At 39.7% G+C, this 19,308-nt stretch overlaps 1 protein-coding gene across 1 annotated transcript in view; it reads right to left on the bottom strand.

Moving 5' to 3' along the window:
* Nucleotides 1–4,054: 4,054 nt before the first annotated feature.
* Nucleotides 4,055–19,308, bottom strand: part of pdgfc (platelet derived growth factor c) — a 48,197-nt gene continuing 32,943 nt past the window's right edge. Inside the window, exons 3-6 of the mRNA XM_023279879.3 lie at nt 15,688–15,868; nt 6,482–6,689; nt 6,146–6,366; nt 4,055–5,219 (exon numbers count right to left, since the gene is read on the bottom strand). Coding sequence (XP_023135647.1) covers nt 5,106–5,219; nt 6,146–6,366; nt 6,482–6,689; nt 15,688–15,868 — 724 coding nt within the window. The 3' untranslated portion in view covers nt 4,055–5,105. The remainder of the gene's footprint in view (nt 5,220–6,145; nt 6,367–6,481; nt 6,690–15,687; nt 15,869–19,308) is intronic.

Below are 19,308 nucleotides of genomic sequence, written 5' to 3'. Positions count from 1 at the left end.
TTTAGTTCCTAAAATAACTTGCTGACATCATTAGCATTCAGGCACAGCTAACTGTGCTTGCAGCAAGGTGTGACCCATGCTTTTATCGGGGGCGTGAAAACAGCACTTTCAAGCCACTCCAGGGAAGCCGCAAAGAATGGATACAAAAATATAAAAATGTCACAATGTCCCTTTATTGTCTGGCGAGCTGGAATCACAAGTTTGTGACAGTAGTGTAATTTAGGAACAGTCTGCAGCGATGGGAAATGACAGAGATAAGTGGAAACTACAAGACCACTGTTGATGCTGCCATTGGCTAAAGTGCTGCTGGTTGAGATTTGAGACATTTTTTTTTTTAGCTCTTGGGGCGAGACAGCAGTGACAGATGGAGTTTATTCACAAAATTCTGCACAACAAGCAGAAAGAAGTGTGAAAGCCTGAATCCAACCTAAGGCTGCAGTGCTTATATCCAGAAATCACTGAAGACACATCAGTGGCCTCCTGAATTTTTGTCATTAATGTAAGATTTGTGAGATCTGAGCTGTTGTTCAACACACGTTAAAGAAAGCTTAGTTTATATGTGTTTTTTGGTTTGCAATTTTTATGCTAAGGTATAAATAGCTCAAAAACCCAAGTTGAAGTTTTGAAGTGGCCGAGTCAAAGTCCAGTCTTGAGTCCAGTTTAAAGACTGTGGCAATACCTTAAAAGGGCAGTTATTGATCGAAAACCATCTAACATGGCCAAATAAAAACGACTCTACAGAGAAGAGTGGGCCAGAATGTCTCCATGCCGATGTGAAAGACTGATCACAAGCTATCACAAGCTGTAGTTTTAGCTGCCAAGGGTGGCCCAACCAGTTATTAGGTTCAAGGGGGCAATTACTTTTTCACAGAGGCCATACAGCTTTTCAAGAATTCTTCAGTAAACCATAATTTAAAAAGGAATGTTGTGTTTTGTGGGTTAACTCTGTATAATATGCAATAAATACAAAGATCAGTTTGATGTTCTGGAACATTTAAGTGTGATAAATATGCAAAAATAAAAGACATTAGGAAGAGGGGAAATACTTTTTAACAGCACTATATACACTGCAAATAATGATAAAGTGCAGGAATGTTCTATTCATTTTAAATCCCCATACAATCATTGACCATCTCCCTTAAAATTTGTGTATCAAATTGCTTATTTAGAAGCTTTCTCCACGAAAATAGTCCCTTTTTGCATGAAATGGCTTGAAAGTAACTCTATGAAGACACACACAAAATTAAAGTTACTGTACACTACACCATTGCAAACATGCCAGAATCAGAAATTAATTGTGAAAAAGAATACCAGGAAATCACGCCCTTCCAGTTGACATGGCTGGTTCTTTGGGTTTGTAATTTATAAAACCATGGACGTCTAAATTTAGGTTTTTGAAGCTACCATGTGTTTTAAAGCATATATCAGTATAACGCTGCAGAGATACTGAATTATATATATTTTTTAAAATCATGTGATTTATTCTGTGCAGTGTCTTTTCTTATCTGGACCCTGAGTCTGCTGCACTTTCCACTGACAGAAGAATCTCAAGGATAAGTCTTACGTCTGTCGAGCACGATGCAGATGAATAGATTTGTCATAGTCTTACAATTATTTGTATGGAGATGTAGGCGGCTTAAAATTTTCACCTATTCATGGAGAAAAGTTCAAACCTGCAATTCAACAAAGGTTAGTTCTATGATTTCATTTGAGACGTTTGCTGGCAATGATGCTGGAGTTGCTGTGTTTCAAAGGTGATTCATTAGTGGAGGAGGCAGAAAGAGAGTGTCGTTGTGCTTCGGCCTTTGGTCAGAGAAAGTCCAAAAAAAAGCCTCTGTGCAGTTCTTTGTTATTTGGTATCTGTGGCATGAGTTGGCTCATGGGTACGTTTCTGAACTTTTCTGCCCCTTTTCTACCTCGAGGGCTTCTAGAGCAGCTGCTGTTTACTGTTAACTACAATAGAGGCTGGGAGGAAAATGGGGGGATTGAGCCTTTGCAGCAGCAGCAGCAGCAGCAGCAGCAGCTCTAAAGCTTGGAATGGACTTCCTCCTTCAATAAAATGTTCCTCCTCCAAAAAATCTCAAGACGTAGTTGAAAAATGGTTCATATTTATGTTTTACAAATTGATTCTACCAGTTGCTATCCTGCTTTTTCTGTTTCAGTATTCTAGTGTTTTTGTTTTTCAACATAATTTTTTTTCTGGTTTTATCTGTTTGTTGCTGCCTATCTGACAACATGTACAGCCACTTTGGTCAACTCAAGTTGTTTTTAATGCGCTGTATAAATGATGCTATGAACCACTGATGTCACGTCTGCACTGCCATGTGTGCACAGTGGCAGCGCAACGCTTAGCAATGCTGTTATTTTTTAAACAAGCTCTAACAGTTTATTACTTTCAAAACATCTAAATTGGTTGCAGGTTAAGAAACTAAATGAATAAAAATTTTGTTACTTAAGTTCCGGCACCTAAATTGCACCATGATGCTGTGGTCTAGTCTGACTCAGGCTGCTTTGGTTTCACTGAGCAGAAGGGCATGTGGGTGAAGGGTGGAAGCGTCAAGTGCTGGACTGTAGTTGTACACGTTCGCACACACTTGCACATACACTAACACATACACTAACACATTAAGAGCCAGACCGACTGCCCATGCTGTGTCACATCTTGTGCCAGTGCAGCGAGGTTTCCTCTGCAAAGAAACACTGCACTGACCAAGGAAGGCTGTCTGTTTAATATTATAAAACCACTCTGGGAGCCGGCGGGTTTATGCAGTAGCATCTGGCGTCACCGCAGATGCCTGCCAGGGTGCACATTAGATCAGAATAATTGGTCAGGACAGCAGTATGAGATGGACAAATGAGAACCTCCTCCTGGGTGACCTGATGGCCAAGAGGAGAGAATGAACAACATTGCTCAGTGTCTGATAAGGAGCTTGTGGAATAAAGAAAATAAATTTAGGTTTAAAGGAGAACTGTGACTTTTTCAGGTAGTGCTTGTAATTTTAGGTTGGAAAGTAGCACACACATACACAACCCTCATTACACAGTGGCTAACATGGCAAGTGATGTTCTCTAAATCATTCGCTCTCACTCTTTATCTTTCTCTCTCACACACATAATTAAACTCATTGGCTCAGTCATTCGTGCACAAAGCCAAAAGACACTTCTACGATCCAAGTTACAACTTCTTCACCACCACACTGAATGCAAAAAACCCCTGCGGCAAACTAAAGTTTTTCTGATTCTGTAATTAAGACTTCCACTTGGTTCCAGTCACTGATTAATGAACTTTAGGTTTACATAGATTTGTTTATTTTGCCAATGTGCAAAATCTGGGAGATGTGGTTAGATAATAGATGTTAGGATAGAGGTTAGGACAGAGCTGGTGTTACACCAGAGGTGCACTTGAAGAAAAACAGGTGGATTGTTAGCAGAAAACTACGTATAATTGTTAACAACAATAAATGATGTACTGAATGCTCAGAGAGTGCAACAAATTTGAAAATAAATGAACATAACTAATGTGCTTGTACCTTCCCCTGCTCGGTCGCTTTTCAGTGCAGGGTAACATAAGCAAATGGTGATTCTTTTAAAGCGTAGACAAGGTTATTAAAACATCTGAAATCTCTCTCTTTTTTCTTACATTTTCTTTTGCTGCTTCACGTTTTACATGCATCAGTTTATCTTTATTCTCTGACGATTGTCTGTTACTTGGATTTAGAGAAATGCTATGAAGTGCAAAGTAACACTGAATTAATATTTAACTTGAATCTTAGTAATAATTAAAGGCATCATATCACAATCAAATTTCTTTCTCGCATTATTTACTCAATTACTGCTTATGAATTAAGAACACGGTGTATTGAGCGGTTAGTTTCTTGAGTCAAATCATTACTGCAGTACTTCACCCTACATGGGAACTCTCAACTGACTTCACTCAACGATGGTCAGAATTTCTCAAGATTTACACAACAGGATCACTTTGATTTGGGATTCTGCTTTGTAACCCTTTTGAGATGGATTTACTCTTATTGTCTTTAATCTAATGCACAATCAGTTAGAAATGGAAAAATTTATTTTTGATGTTCAGTACTATGAAATACACAAACAGTTGTTGCAAAAGTAGAGATAAATAACTTTGGCATACAGAAAATGAAAAACATCCATGACAAAATTGCAATGTAAAAATGACTAACAATGAAAATGCAGGCTAATACTACTGTACAGCAACAAATGTAGCAAACAAGGCATCTTGGACCTAAATTCCCTTTCATTAAACAAATAAATATTTAATATGAACAATCTCAAATGCTGCAAAAATTGCTTGTAACTAAGCATTCCTGAAGCAAGCAAATTTATTATTGCCGAGATGGAACAAATGAAGACTTTTAGCAAATGATGCTGATTCTACATGTGCAATTTTTATCTTCTCCTTGAGAATCTTTGGTAGAAAAGGCACAATAGCACAGAAAGGAAAGATAAATGAAATATTTACACATAATGCAGTCTCATTAGTGATGCATTTCAGCTATATTGTGGCTGCATTTTGCCTCAGATTAAATCTGTGGTAAAACAAGAGAGGAGCGAAGGAAAAACTGCTCTTAAAAGGCACCTTTCTTTGCCTTGATGGTAATAATAGAGGAGCCGAGGGAGTAAGGCAGCTGGAGCCAGCTCACTTTTAGACATAAAAAAGTACTTGAACAAAGAAGCTCCCATTTTCCATGACACTATCAGCCCACACCAACTGAACTTTAAGAAAGACCTCAGGAAGGAGACAAAAATGCCTCAGTGTTCTTATCTTCGAAAAGCTGAAGAAAATAGTCTTCAGAGCACATAGGTAATAGTCCAGATCTGCCCCAGTGAATTTTTGTCTCTCTAAAATGCACGCAGAGCACTCTATTGGTATTCCACAGCAGTCAAATCCATTCAGAAGATTTATTAGATTCCAGTCTGTTCTGCTTCATCCAATTAGTGAAAGGACAACAGGATAAAGGGAGAATCTTGTTAGCTCCCGGTGGAAGTGGATGAGATACAGAACAGTGGCTCAACAGAGGTTCATTTTTGGTGTCCTGTTTGCTTCCACTGGCAGCTATTACACATGTCTGAGTTCAGTCCCAGTCATCTTTACATACACAGGCACACTCTTCGTGGTGCTCCAAGGCCACGTCAGTCATGGACTTCTGCAGGCCTCTTCCACCGCTTCGATGTTTCAGCAGGAGAACCTGTTGAAGAGGAGCATGCTGTAGTTGGCGGCTCAGAAACGTCAGTGAAAGCTTGGTTAGTGAGTGGGCTATGTGTGGGTTTACAGAGCAATGTTCAAAAAAGTGCTAATTGGTTTTTACCTCGTTTTAAAACTGCTTTCACGACTGACTGCACAAAAATATTATTCATCTGGTTAGTTTTTAAAACAACACCGACTTAATCTACTTGGACACTTTTGTTTCTAGGTCCCACATGAGTTTCCAAGCCACACAAATGACTGGCATTACGTCACATCTGAAGCTAAGTATGACTACAAAATAATATTACTGTAGTGGTTTTTAAAATAGAGACTTCCTGCTACAGTAGATAAGGGGTACAGTGTCAACTATGATCTGATTGTTGCACTGCAGGACAACTCATGCATCACTGAACTCAAGCACAGTGCATGAAGAAATGTCATGGCAATCCAACCAATCACATCATGCTAAAACTTGTGCGTAATTGAGAATGTTGCTAAAAGGAAAGGATTGAAACGGAATCAATGGGAATGTATGGCAAATGTGATGTTTTTCTTCAACAATAATTACCTGAGGAATGAAGTTATTAATATGACTTAATATTCTGCGATTGATTTTATGGTTGGATCATGTTGTCTGACATATGGTTGTCTGACAAAAGAGTTTCAGAATCCAGCAAGGACATAACAGTAAGTTTGATTTCATGTGTATAGGCTAAAACCACAAGTTTGTCTCAGACTTCTATGTAAAATTGGAGTAATACTTGTTGATTTAAGCTTTAAATATTTGATTCCATCATAAAGTCAACTAAAATTTTCACATTTCTAAAAATAATGAAGAGATCACATGTCATTAAATGTCTTCAATGTCATGCCAAAGTTTCCAGGAAGTGAATTTCACCATCTTTTCAAGATCACGTTGATATTTACCTCATGGTATTTCTTTGTGACCCGGGCAGGAACGCACTGGCAGTCGTAGCAGCGGTGAGAGCAGCAGGCACAGTTTCCACCACAGCGCTTCACCAGGAGGCAACTGGGCCAGAAAATGGCATCTGTCCTTTTCAGCTCCTCACGCAAGGATACAGAGAAGTTGCGGGGAGTGCAGCTGTACAGTCGAACCTCTTCCCTCAGCAGATTGAGATCAGTTCCTCCTTAACGACAAAGAAGACACGATCAGAGCCAGTTCATTTCTCGTGACTTTACAGCATTATCATCACTCATAAGTAGTTAAAGTTAACTGTAACACACAAGTTAAAAGTGTCCTACCTTTGGCCTTCTTATTGTGGATGAAGGATTTCCCCAACACGTGCCATGTGGGCTTGTACAACTCCTCCATGTCCAGCTGCCATCGCTCTGGCTCCAGGTACTTCATGACCTCCTCCACAGTGCTCAGCCCTGCCACAGCCTCTGACAGCTCCTCAATACCCTGCAGGGATGGAGGCAGGACTGCAGGGACTTCAGGCTCCGACACAGTCTGCAGGAAAACCAACAAATGAGACGGACAGAGATGGAACAGAGGGGTCATTTATACAGCAAACATAAGTTACAGCAGAAAAAAAAATGTATTTACACGAGGAGTCCTGCTTTCATAAACTTCAGCTCTCACTAAAAAAAAATCTTTTTAATGTGTCTGTGCACCATGTAAATCTCCTGTTAGATACACAAATCCCTCTACAGTATTAAGGCTGCCATGGAGACCGTAAGGTATGTAGTTTCCACAACCTCAAAGTCACTTTCTGTGACATTTAAGAACTTGCAGGGCAATTCTAGATTATATTAGAACAGGAGAATTACACAGGAGGAACAAGTCTGTCAGCGGTGACACCATCATTTCTACAGCATGAAAAAAATGTTAAGGTATAAAAAGAGGGGCGCTATTCTGCTGTGGTACATTTTGTGACATGGTACAATATTAGGTTTAAACTGGGTTAAGGCTCATTAAATGCTACAGTGGTTTGGGTTTGAGTTAGACAGGAACCATGACGGCCCAGGGCATGCTAGGGCCCAATTTAGGCTCTGCGTCCAGGCTTATGTGTGGCTGAACAGTGACTAGAATCCCTGAGGATCGCAGACACACATTTTACATGGAGGCAGTCTCACACTGCACCTATTACTGTCAAAGTGCCTTGCTTAAATTTGAAAGCTGTTAGGAATTTAGAAAAAAACTACTCCTCTGGGAGGTGCATTAATATTTTAATTGAACATTCTAATGGGCAGCCAAATTGTCTGCTGTGGGCAACACAACATTCTGGATCTGACTCAAAAAATTTCCCTGTAGGTGAATTAGAATTCATTGAGAATTGTTTTTGTTTATAGATAATTCTGCAAATGATTTGGCAACATCATGCAAACAAACAAAAAACAAAATGAAAAACAGACAACTCTAAAAAATGAAAAACAGCAACACATAACTAAGCTAAAGCATTTTCTACAGGCTGAGAAAGTATAGATTATAGCTTATTTCACACTACCCCTACTATAAGAATGGCAGCATGACATTCTGAAAATTATTTTACATTTTTCAATTCAGTCTCAATTTCAAAATAAATAATATATATATAGAAAAGCCTGCAGTGGGTCTATTTTACTTTATTGTAAGGCATTCTATAGATTTGAAAGAAATAGGTTATTTTTAACATAACCCTTGTTTCTTAAATCTACATATTCCCCTTAACTTAGATGAGGCTCCACTTTAAAGCCCTGGTGGAGAAAAAAATAAGGCTCATCATAACTCTAGCAAGGTATATATGGCAATAAATATATTCAACATGACTCTACTCTCTGAAATTGAGAGGCAAATGAGATTTAACAACACGCATTTTTTTTAAGTTGCCAAATGTGATCACATCTCTGTCACCTCCTTTGCCCACTTTGTATACCAACATCCGTCCCTGTAGCTCTGGCTGGCGACAGTATTATTTGTTTTAAGCTCTCAACTCTGCAGGCTATACAGCGAGCAGTTACAGAGAAGATTGATACCTGGGGTGTTGGTCTTCCCACGAGAGAAGAGGCTAATCTGTTAAACCTTTCAGTCTTGTGACGCTGCGTTTGTCCGACATGTCAGCTCGCTGGTCTCTCTAATCTCATGTGACTGACAGGTAGAAGGCAACATTGTGACACTTACAAAGAAAAAAAAAAGCTCGTGGAGCATTGAAAACATCGGCTGCTGGCAGCTGAGTCTTTAAGCTTTTGGCGAAGCAGAAATGTTTAAAAAGAAGAAGAAAAAAAATGATTCCAGGAATCTGTATCTTTCCTTTGATGACTTATAGGAGAGAGTTAGACAGGAATTCAGTGGTGGTTAGAGGAGTAAAAATGTTCCTTTAGTCAGAGGCCATGGCTCCAGCACTGCAAGGATTTGTGGGTAGTTTCATATTAACTACTTTGTATTTATGCTCAAAATGTGTTCATGGTGATATAAAACCACAGTCATGAAGTGCCTACTATAGTTTTAGTTTGTTTCTGCAAGAATACTGATATCAAACATTGACTATTGCCCTGGAGATACCATGAAAATACTCCATGTGCTGCATGTTGAGTAAATACAGTGTATTTCAGCAGATTACCAGCAGAGGTAGCAGAGAATAGGATTGATACAGTCCTTTCAGCTGGGCAAAATCCAATTTATTGACATTTTCTCACTGAATGATAGGTTTGACACATGAATCACAGATAAGATTTAATGACAGCATATGTCTATACAATACTGTCAAAATCCAAGTCCCTTTGGCACAGACTTTAAAATAAGATGCCAGTGGTTTGACATGGCTTCACCACAGGCTGCAAAAATACAGCTGATGCACAGCTGTGTTCATGCCACAGATTTGACTCATGCTAATGAGGCTGCATTTATAACCACTGAGCATATCTTTGGTCTATTAGGCACCGACTGAGATAAACAGACACGAATGTGAAAGGAATATTTATGGGAGCAGGACTGGACATATAGCCGCACATGTAAGAGTGAAACAGAGTTGTACTTCCAGACAACACAGGAAAGCTGTGATTCTTATTAGTTGAGCCTTGGCAGTAGCTCGCAGCGTGGACTGGAAGCCATTAACAGCTTGTGAATGTCGATGGTGCAACACTCCCCCAATTAGCAGCGCTCTGCAAGCTCAGCTTCAGATAGAGGAGCCAAGCAATCCTTCAGAGACACATCAGGATGGTGTGAATAAAGCTATAAGTAGCAGATGAGAGCTCCCATTTAAGAAATTCAGGAACAAAGTACTTAAATGGACCGCCGTGCACGAATTCAGAGAAGCATCTGAGTGTGAAGTGTGACACATAGAGACTTGGTGTATGAACAAAGACAATGGAGCAAGGTTTGCAAAATATTAGCCATAGAAAGAATGCACAAGAGGTCCAAAATAAGCTTAATAAATCACCATACATGATTGATTGCAACTGTAAATTATGTATGATTTAATGTGATTTATTGATGGTACAAGACTTTAAACTGTGTCTGTTATAAAGTAGCCACAACTTACTCACAGAGTTTTTATTAGTCACCATTTTTGTGTTAATACGGCAGTTTGAAAAGCATGTCAACAGAGTGAGTAAAATGGCTTATAGCAGATTCAAAATCACGATGCTGCTATGACGTAGCATGCTGGATGGTAGACGTACGTAAACTGGCTGAGCCACCAGATCAGTCCATGTTCTGGAACATTTTATTTTCTTTGCATCAGACAGTACAGAGAACAAAAAGGCAACAAGCATGAGTGAAACTGCTTGTTACTTGTGCTAAAAGCTGATCCTGACAAGACAACACCATCTTCAAAAATACGTCTTGGATCAAATTGCCCCCTGCATAAATCAAAACCACAACGGAATTGCAGTGCCATAAACGGTGTAGGGTATCCTCGTGCCGTTCTGAATGTGGCTTTTTGTCCCTAAATATGCAATGGCACCACATGAAATTCAAAATGTATTTTTGTATCTGACTATGATCTCCTTCTATGGAGTTATTTTTACATAATACAAGACTCTGATGTATGCCTGTATGGGGTTAGCATAGCTTAGATGGCAGAGTGGATATAGGTTAAAAAAATTGCACAGTGTGCAGTTTACTTCCACTCCAGAAGAGCAACATGCAAAATTAGTGGACTTAAGTGAGTGTGTGTGGGGGCAGTAATATAAGTCAGGGCAGTTAAAAGTGACCCGAGATACAGTTTGAACCTGGTGGCAGGCTGGAGTCATTGTATGAACTCAAACCCAGACTGGGATTGGCCTTGGTAAAAACAGTCTTTTGTTATTTGCTGTTCACATCAATCTTTTCTCAAAAAAATAGTTGAGCTGCAGCCCAAAGTAAGTACAGACTTTGTTGAGCCTTCTGTCCTCAAACCAATCATCCGAAATATGGGCAATTCTGAAAATTACCACAGAAGCCGATAGTGTACAGACGGCATTATGGAATGACAGCATAACAGTGCTTTGCTGTGATAAAATGAATGTATGTTTTGAAAAGTGCACTTTCATTCAGGCAGAATTTAAAATGCAATAGCTTGTAACACGCCTCTTATCGCTACCAAACTCTCTGAACCCCCTGCTCCTCCGGAGTAAGAGCTTGTTTTCAAGCTGCGATTTTCTCGTTTCCAACTCTCTTTGTTCTTATAAAGCACAACCGCATGATCGTATTTCTGGTAACTAAAATGACAGGTTCAGCTAACTATGTTGAGATGACAATTCTGAAATAGCATCTTGGGAGAGCTCTGGAAAACAATATCTTCTCTTTCACATAGAACTGCAAACCACTTCCTTGCACAAGAGGACTTTGAGTAAGCAACAAGGTTTGTTGTGCGTGAAAAAAGTGTTTTTTCCTTTCACTATGCACCACACACTGCAATTGAGGTTGGTGTAAAAACAGACCCCAGTTTTCATCATGCCAACGGTAAGACTCCTGCACGACTTTGCCAGTCATTACTGTCTGCTTAACTAGGATTTTCATTACTTCAGCTGTCACATCAGCTTCTATTCAAGTCTTTCTATTCACAGTCAAATTGTAGATTTTACGCGTTCAGTGCAGTTTGTGGTGCAATCCAGACAAACATAAAGTGAGTGTGTGAAACTCTCTTCAATCCATTAAAATGAAGGACTGATCTATCACGCCAAGGTAACAGTGCAGTTTAATTCAGGATTGAGACGTCACCGAGACAATGATGTATGTTTTGTTTGCTCCTTAAACCCACCGCGGCCACCACTCAACACCCCCCGTGCTCCATTCAACGGGCTCCTTCTCTTCTGTGTTTGAACAGCCTGCTTGAAACAGTCCTTTGGCTTTTTTCTAAAATCTCTTCCTGTGAATTACAGACTGGGTCTTATTTTTTCCCCCTTCCATTCCATGGAAGTGGTGGGGAGGAATTATTGCTTGTTTAAATATAAACTAAAGTGCTGGCCCCTGCATGGCATGAGGTTCCAGTAGCTGCTGGTTGACCACAGAGGAAACAGAGTGCCGCTGTTCTAGCATGCTCCTCCTCTGTCAGAGGAAGGTTCAAAGGGAAGACAGGCTGAACGTGCAGAGGCCAAAGCTTCCCCCCCCCACTCATGGTTTCCGCACCTTCTAGAGTTGGAATATGAAAGAAAAACTTGAGTCTCTTGTTTCATCAAACGGTTTGTGGGCACGGCTTTCCAACACCACAGAAGAATACTTTCATTCTGCTATTGAGGGATGAAATTTAAGCTGATAATTTCCAAACATCCACTGTTTTATGTGGTGTTGGTACTTGAAACTCAACTATTTTACAAAATGTCACATTTTAAAAAGTTAGAGCATGCAGCGTAAAACGATATAATGTAGCGGCCCCGTCAAGATTGTGTATCTCCAGAGCTTTAATTTTTCGTGAGGTAAGAAAGACAGCTTTGTTCTTAGTTTTGTGACAATGCATTTTAGCAGTGAACTGGGGTTTTCAATGGTTTATTTAAGAAGAAGAAACATTCTCTCAACCACAGAGAGAACACCTAATCCTTCAGTTTTTCTAAATCCCCAATGCTGCTTTTCTTCTGGTCACTTCTAACCTTAACCCTCCTCATGACTGTTCAGATACAGATAAATGCTCAACCAGGCTGGGTGTCAAACCTCAGTACTTTTTCGATGATATCTGGAATGATAACTGTAAAATACCAAAAGCTGACACTGCTTGCTAGACATAGTTGTGGCTATAGCTTCTTTACGTTTTAGGAAATGTTTGTGGTTCATTTTGTTTCTAGTCTAACTTTATCACTGGTGTTTCATGCTGTGTAATCTGTTCATACAAAATCAATGCAAAATCCTCTGCTGGTGCCTTTCTTGAAATTTCTCCCTTTATTTTTCAGGTTACCAGCACTGTTAGAGAGTTTTTTATGCCCACTCTGCCTAAGAATAGAGGGTGTTGTATATTGTGCAATTTATAAAAGCCCTTTGGAGCACATTTGTGATTAAAAATAATCAAACAAGACCCAGCCCTTGTAGCTCTCCTGCTCAAATGAAAAAATCACCAAGAAAAATCAGTTATTATGACAATTCCTTCCACTTCAAGGATTTTGGAATCAATTCATTCCCTGCAATAGTGTTTTATTAGATTAATTCTTGTCTATTAGGTAATGCATGACCTCCTTGAAAGCCCTAAAATCACAACCCGCTGTGGTCTATTGATGGAAAATTCAGTAGTTGCAACATTTACTCTGTCATAGGAGTACATATAATTACTGACTTTATCTGTATTTTAAGAGATATGGCTTTGATACCCAGCACGACACTCGGTATGATCTCAGTGAATTCTTTGTCAGATTGTGCTCCTATCAGCAATGTTGTTTTGGGTTTTAAGGGTGATGAAAGATTGCAATAATAATGTGATGAGGAATAAAAGACTGAGAAAAGCTTTTGAAGCACAAAATAAAGTTACAGAGTGAACACAAAGCTTCATCAGTAACCTCAGTTTCCTTTTTGGGCTGCAGGCCATCAGGGATTAATGGGAAGGAGAGCTGTTTACTTGAAGCGAAGTGAACAGAGCCGAAACACGACAGGTTAAAACATGGCAGTCATCTCTTTAGTTTATCTCTGGGCTTTTGTCAGGGAAGGAGCAGGGACGAAGGAATTCTGTGTGCATGTGTGTGGGCCAGAGATCAGCAGAGAAAAAAAAAGCAAGAAAGTGAAACACAATGAGGAATGGGAGGCAGATGAATAAGACAAAGAGGGCTAGATGTACAGAAGCACAGCAGTCTGTTCAAACACTTTTTTCCCCTCATATTTACATTTCACAGTCGTTACAATATGCAAGCATATTTTTGAAGCAGAGCTGCTCCAGAGGCAAAATGTAATTTCACTGGTTTAGTCAAAATTTCTCAGAAAATCTGCACTTTTTTCTGGTAGGCTGATGTCCAGCTAGCTGGTTGCAATACACATTGTACATTACTAAAAGATCTGATACACTGCTGAAAAAAATGACAGGAAACAAAAATGGTGACTGGCATTGACTGGACTGACATGGCTATTAAACTTATAGTAAGTTTACTCACACAACTTTTAGACAGAAGTAGGGTAGTATGGCCTGAGGTTTCATATCATTGTGACAGCAGCCTCCAGTGGAAGTAGCGATAATATTAGGAGGAAGTGAGGTGTTGCATAGCCAGACAATTGACTTGTGCTGACACAGTGCTGTGTAGAATGGTCTGCCTGCACCTAAAACAACCCACAACAATAACAAAATAGCAACTGCTTCCTTGGATGTTGTTGTTTCCAGTAGTAAGAGGAATATAAAAAGTTTATATAAATTTTAAAAAACACTTGTGAATGTCGTGGATATTAGAAAGGAAGGAGAAAACCATGTAAAATGTGCAGGCAATGACAAATTTGTACCCGCAATTCACACCCAATGAGTCAAACTACAGAACAACAAAGTCCGTCTAGAGAGGAGGTCGGGCTGGATGGATGGGTTGGCAAAACATTGGACTATAACACAGAGGTCAAATATTTGTTCTCCATTTCAAATTGATCTAAACCAAGAGTTTATTGTAACTTTGACATTAAAAATCCGCTTTTCTGCCTGAAAACTAATTACGTGTTTTTTCCAACTTGCTACGTTTTAATTGCCCACGTGCAAACCTGGGTTTCCATGCTTCTCTATTAGTTCTTCTTTTAACCTGATATGTAAACATTGGTTTATCTGAATTTATTGCCCTTCCTGTACTCTGCGTTTGGTGACTCATCGTTTCCTTGGATCTCTACCACAACGCTGGAAAGTGCAATGTTAGCCTCACCCACGGAGTCGCAAATAGCCACATTAAAGGGAAATATAGCAGGTCGAAATGAACTGAAGTAAACCTTTAACTCCAACCGCTGATACATTTTTTACAGCATGCTGCCAGACACGATCAGTCAAGACACAAACCTGGCTACAATTGTTGACTGAGTCCTTGATCTGGAGTTTCAGCTTATGCATCCACCCTAAATTATACCGGATAAATGTCTGCCAAAAGTTTAAAATGTGAATGGAAACAAAGATTAGGTAATGATGGAACTAGTGATTATAGTCTCTGTTGCAAACAAAGACAAGTGAAAGAGAGAAACAACAAAGAAGAACAGAAACAAAGACTGGCTGTGTGTTTTTGCCAGAAATATATTTCGGGAGTAAGTACAGAGTGAAATAATGTGTATTTTTGTGCAGTGGGATATTGTAGAAACACATAAAACAGATACTACTTTTGATGTGTGTATGATGTAATAATGAGAACAGAAAAGCAGACAGGGAGCACAGAAAGCACTTCATCCCTACTTTCATTTCAGGGGCTTGAGTGAAGCTCCCCAAGGGTCAGAGGACCACTTTGTGAATGTGAAGCCACTTATTTTGTCTATTTCAGTCTCATGCAACACCATCAGTGACATTGCAACACCTCATCTGTTTGGATCTATAGATACAGCGAAGGGTCAGAGGCCATGTGGTTTTATATGGAACAATAATATAGAACATTTAAGTTTGATTATTTAAAATTGAAGCCTTGCAACAACACAATTGGTTGTGTGCCGTTTCAAATATTGGAACTACATCAGGATCCATTACAGAAAATGTTATTTCTTGCAGAAGAACTCAGGTCATGCAACTATACCTTAGTTTGGCAACTTAATTGCACTCTCTACTGTCACTGCAGATATTGTGAACTTTTTGTTTTTGTCTGTGTATGCACTGCTCTGGCTTGTGTGTATCTTCATAACTGAAATAAATGACAGTACAGGTGCCAGATGTTCCAAAGTGCTTCAACATAATTTCTCCCCAACCATGCTTAAAACCTTGGGTACACATAAGCAAAAACGGATGACTGCAAATTAAGGCACCATGTTATGCAACAAGCAAATTATTTTAATTGTGCTTACATGGGGCGATATTGCTTACTGCCATGTGAATTCCCTGGTTGGAGATAGAAGCAGAGAAGCGCTTTGAGACGAGCGTTCAGCTACTCGCAATGCACATTTTTCAACTCCTGACAGTTAATGCTGTACGTACCACAGGCAGGAGGGAGTAGCGGATGCAGAATCCTGGCTCAGAGGGAAAATACTCATCCGAGATGAAGCGGATACTGATCTGGCTGCCTTTGGAAATGTGGCTGGCTGGTACCGACTGTGACCCACACCAGCGACCCAGGAGAGTCTTCTCAGTTGGATCCTCTATTTCCACAAAGTCGTACCTGGTAAGGAGAGAAAGAAAAAGATGAACTTAGTCATTTGTTAATGAGGCCACTCCTTAAAACCACAACGTTCAGCTATTGGTGACTACATGTGAGCTCTGATATGGTAAATTTGAACTTAAAAACATGCATGTTAGATCGCTTTAACTGCATTTTTGCTTTGTTTTAAGTCTGTCAGCACCATTAATGCTTGCAAAGGTGCTCTCTCATTGGTGGAGGCCTTGCCCTTCTGAAGGTGAGATTGTTAATATCAATAAAGCCCCCCAGCGCAATAAAGCTTTGACCTCATTAAATAAAGAAATAATAAATAAATATTTTTAACAGCAGGTTTCAGTTTCTCAGCTGTGAGAGATGAGATGTGTCTCTGTTATTTACTGCCTGAATTAAATGAATAAAAAAAAATCCCTGGAAATTGCCAGTGGTTGACAGCACAGCAAAGGAGCTGTTCTTGCTGTCTAGCCATTAATGGCCACTGATGCAGCCTTTTGGCAACCCTATTACACCGATGCTATTTGGTGCCATTGAAATATAGTTTTTAATTAAACGTTGGGCGCATCAGATTGTATGTTGACTGTGCAAGAGAGCCAAGACTCTTCACTTGGACTTCCAAACATATTTGCAGAGGTAAGGCTAAAATCTTTCCTTGTAAATCATTTTATTTACACCATCACTGTTGTGTTCTATGTGTGGGCATCAATGTGAACAGAAAGTATGAATATATTTAGAATAATATTTTGCAAAACAGTTATGCAGCTTTATACACTTTTATTATTTATTACCCTTTATTGTGTGTATAGAGAAATCTACTTTGATTTTTCTCTTTGGTAAGTGCATAAATTATCCACTTGACTGGATTTCAACAGTTTACATCATAAAGTATTTTTGTATTTTGGTTTTAAACATAAAAATTGTAAAAACTGCAGGAGCAGTTGGTTTAAACTGATGGTTTCAAAAATTCTAAATATTTTTGGAATAACATTTTGATAATTATAATATCTATATAACACATTAAGTGAAATAAACATAACTCAACAGAAATTATAATATAAAATTCAGTTTGAGTTGAGTTTCATAAAAAAAAAACATGACTAGAAGCCCCATTTTGCTGTTGTCTTGTCAAACTTTTTCTCTCTCCCGTCAATCCAAAACACCAGTAAACATTATGAAGTGCAGAAGCATATGGCTATGCTCCAGACTCCTTTGGTGTGCCAAAGCTAACATTGACCAACCTCAGCACTTAAGACATGCAGTTCAGGAGTTCAGCCTTTATTATTTATACCTGTGTGCAACCAGTGGCTGCACTGCATTCAATAAAGCCTTGTTCCACCAACTCTTCACAGTCTGGGATTAATCACGTTGCCATTTGCGTCAACAGGCACGCTAACCTCTCATTCAGCCCTGCCAATTCGGATATTTGGCTTTCAAGGACATTGTTTACATTTTGCACAGGCTTGACAGATTCAGTTCAAGCTGGTTTCAATAAAACAACATGGAGGGACATGAGCGACGCTAAAAATGGATTTTCTGTGATGTTAAATAAACTGAAGGGGTGGGGGGGTGTCAATAAATTTATTGACTCTGCTACTTTTGATTCGGAAATGTATACAGGAAGCTTGTTATCTGCACAAATAAACTTATTGGAAAAGGTAAAACTGAAACTGCCCCATTGCAAAACCATGTATTCACAGCTTAAATATGCAAATGTTTGACAGCGACAAAAACTGTAAAGCATTTATTCAAATTGGGGCTGTACTGACATGAAATGGTTTTGGAAAAGGATAAATTATCAGTTTGGCTTCTTGCTGCTGTTCTCGATGGAGGACAGTGAAAAAGAGCAGCTTTGCTCTCTATAAGTCATCCCTCAGACAGTTCCACAGCTTTGACAGATGGCTCATCAATAATGCAGGATGCCCTGATCATTACACATCGCCATGTGTTCAGAATCACCATGTTGAACAGCGGTTTCTCAGATTTACAAATGCACTGACATACATACCGAACTGTATGAACAGTCACCATGAAGAGGACGAGAACAACAAAGGAATCCTGCGTATGTTACAGCACTACCAGGAAGGAATACCTTTCAGCACACTGCAAGGAAATTGTGTTTAATATTCACAAAGCTTTCTCCTACATAGTTTTCTCCTTGTACATTATTAATAGATACAATATCTACCATGGAGCTGATGCAGATTAGCAACACAAACAGTTTTTTTTTCTTGTTTTTTTCCAGTCCTCTCCTTTCAGACTGAAGAACGAGAGCATAAATGCCTTTCTGAGAACAGTCCTGTCTGGGAGCCGTCAAGCACGACTCTGCTGCCATGCCAACCAGCAGCAAGACCAATCCCTCTCCAATATGCCTCTCCTCTAGTGGATTTGGTAAGAATGCTTTTCATCGTGCCACAGACAAACAGAATAGCAGATGAGCATCTCAACTATACAGCCTCCTTCTCATCTCAGCAAAGACTTCTCGCTCTGGGCTTACTACCAGAGCCGAACACGTCTCTCCACTATTGTTGCATCCCCAGCCCTGAATCACCGGACAATACATTACGGTCAGGTTTATTTGCATCACATTGTGCAGTGACACAAGGATAAGAGCGATGTATCAATAGCACTGTGTATGAATTTTTATTTTTTTGCCATAACACCGGCAGAAAGAAGGTCTAAGGGGAAATTTTGTGAATAAATTTTTAAACACGCATGAAAGATAAAGTGGCAGACTAGGCCAGAGGCTTATGTATGCGAGTGTGTGTATGTGAGACAGAAAGACAGGCTATGTGTTGGAGAGAGAGAGAGAAAAAAGGAGAGAGGCTAAGAGAAAAGACAAGCAGATAGGCCAGTGAATATATGTCTCTGCTTGCGATTGCATGCTGCATTCATCCGTCTGCCAACCCTGCCAAGAGTGTGTATCTTGGGATCTGATCAAAACCTGTTGGGCTTTGGTCAGGGGTTACGAAGGGTTGGGGGAGGATAAAACGTGCTATAGCTGAAGCAGTAGATGTGCTGATGACTTGTATGACCCTGGAAAAGGATGTTGTTATTGTCTTTTGCCCCTTTCTTTGAGGTGGCTGACTAGTGCAGTCTTGTAAAGGCAGGACGGCACAAAAGTTGTCAGTCTGCACCCAGCCCCACCGTGCAACTTTCCCTCGCAGGGTTTTGACAGCAACGCTAACCTCATTCGTCAACATGCTCCCGGCCCACCGCAGGTGTGCTGGGGGGCTTAAATTACCTCTGCTCACATGCTGTTTCTTCAGTTTTTCAGTCAACACTGAATGAATCCAGGATGGCACATTACAGCACTTTAGGCAACTGAATTATCTCCAATTTATCTTTATCAAGGCTCTGGACCAAAATCAAAGCCAGTTTCACAAACACCTCATTGATCAATTAAGTGGAATTTCCAAGAACTGTCACTGGAGCAGAAGCACACCACTCAT

Source organism: Amphiprion ocellaris, chromosome 13, assembly GCF_022539595.1.
Source record: "Amphiprion ocellaris isolate individual 3 ecotype Okinawa chromosome 13, ASM2253959v1, whole genome shotgun sequence".
NCBI lineage: Eukaryota > Metazoa > Chordata > Actinopteri > Pomacentridae > Amphiprion > Amphiprion ocellaris.
Note: the sequence above shows the minus strand (reverse complement) of the source record. Positions and strands in the feature narration are given on the sequence as shown.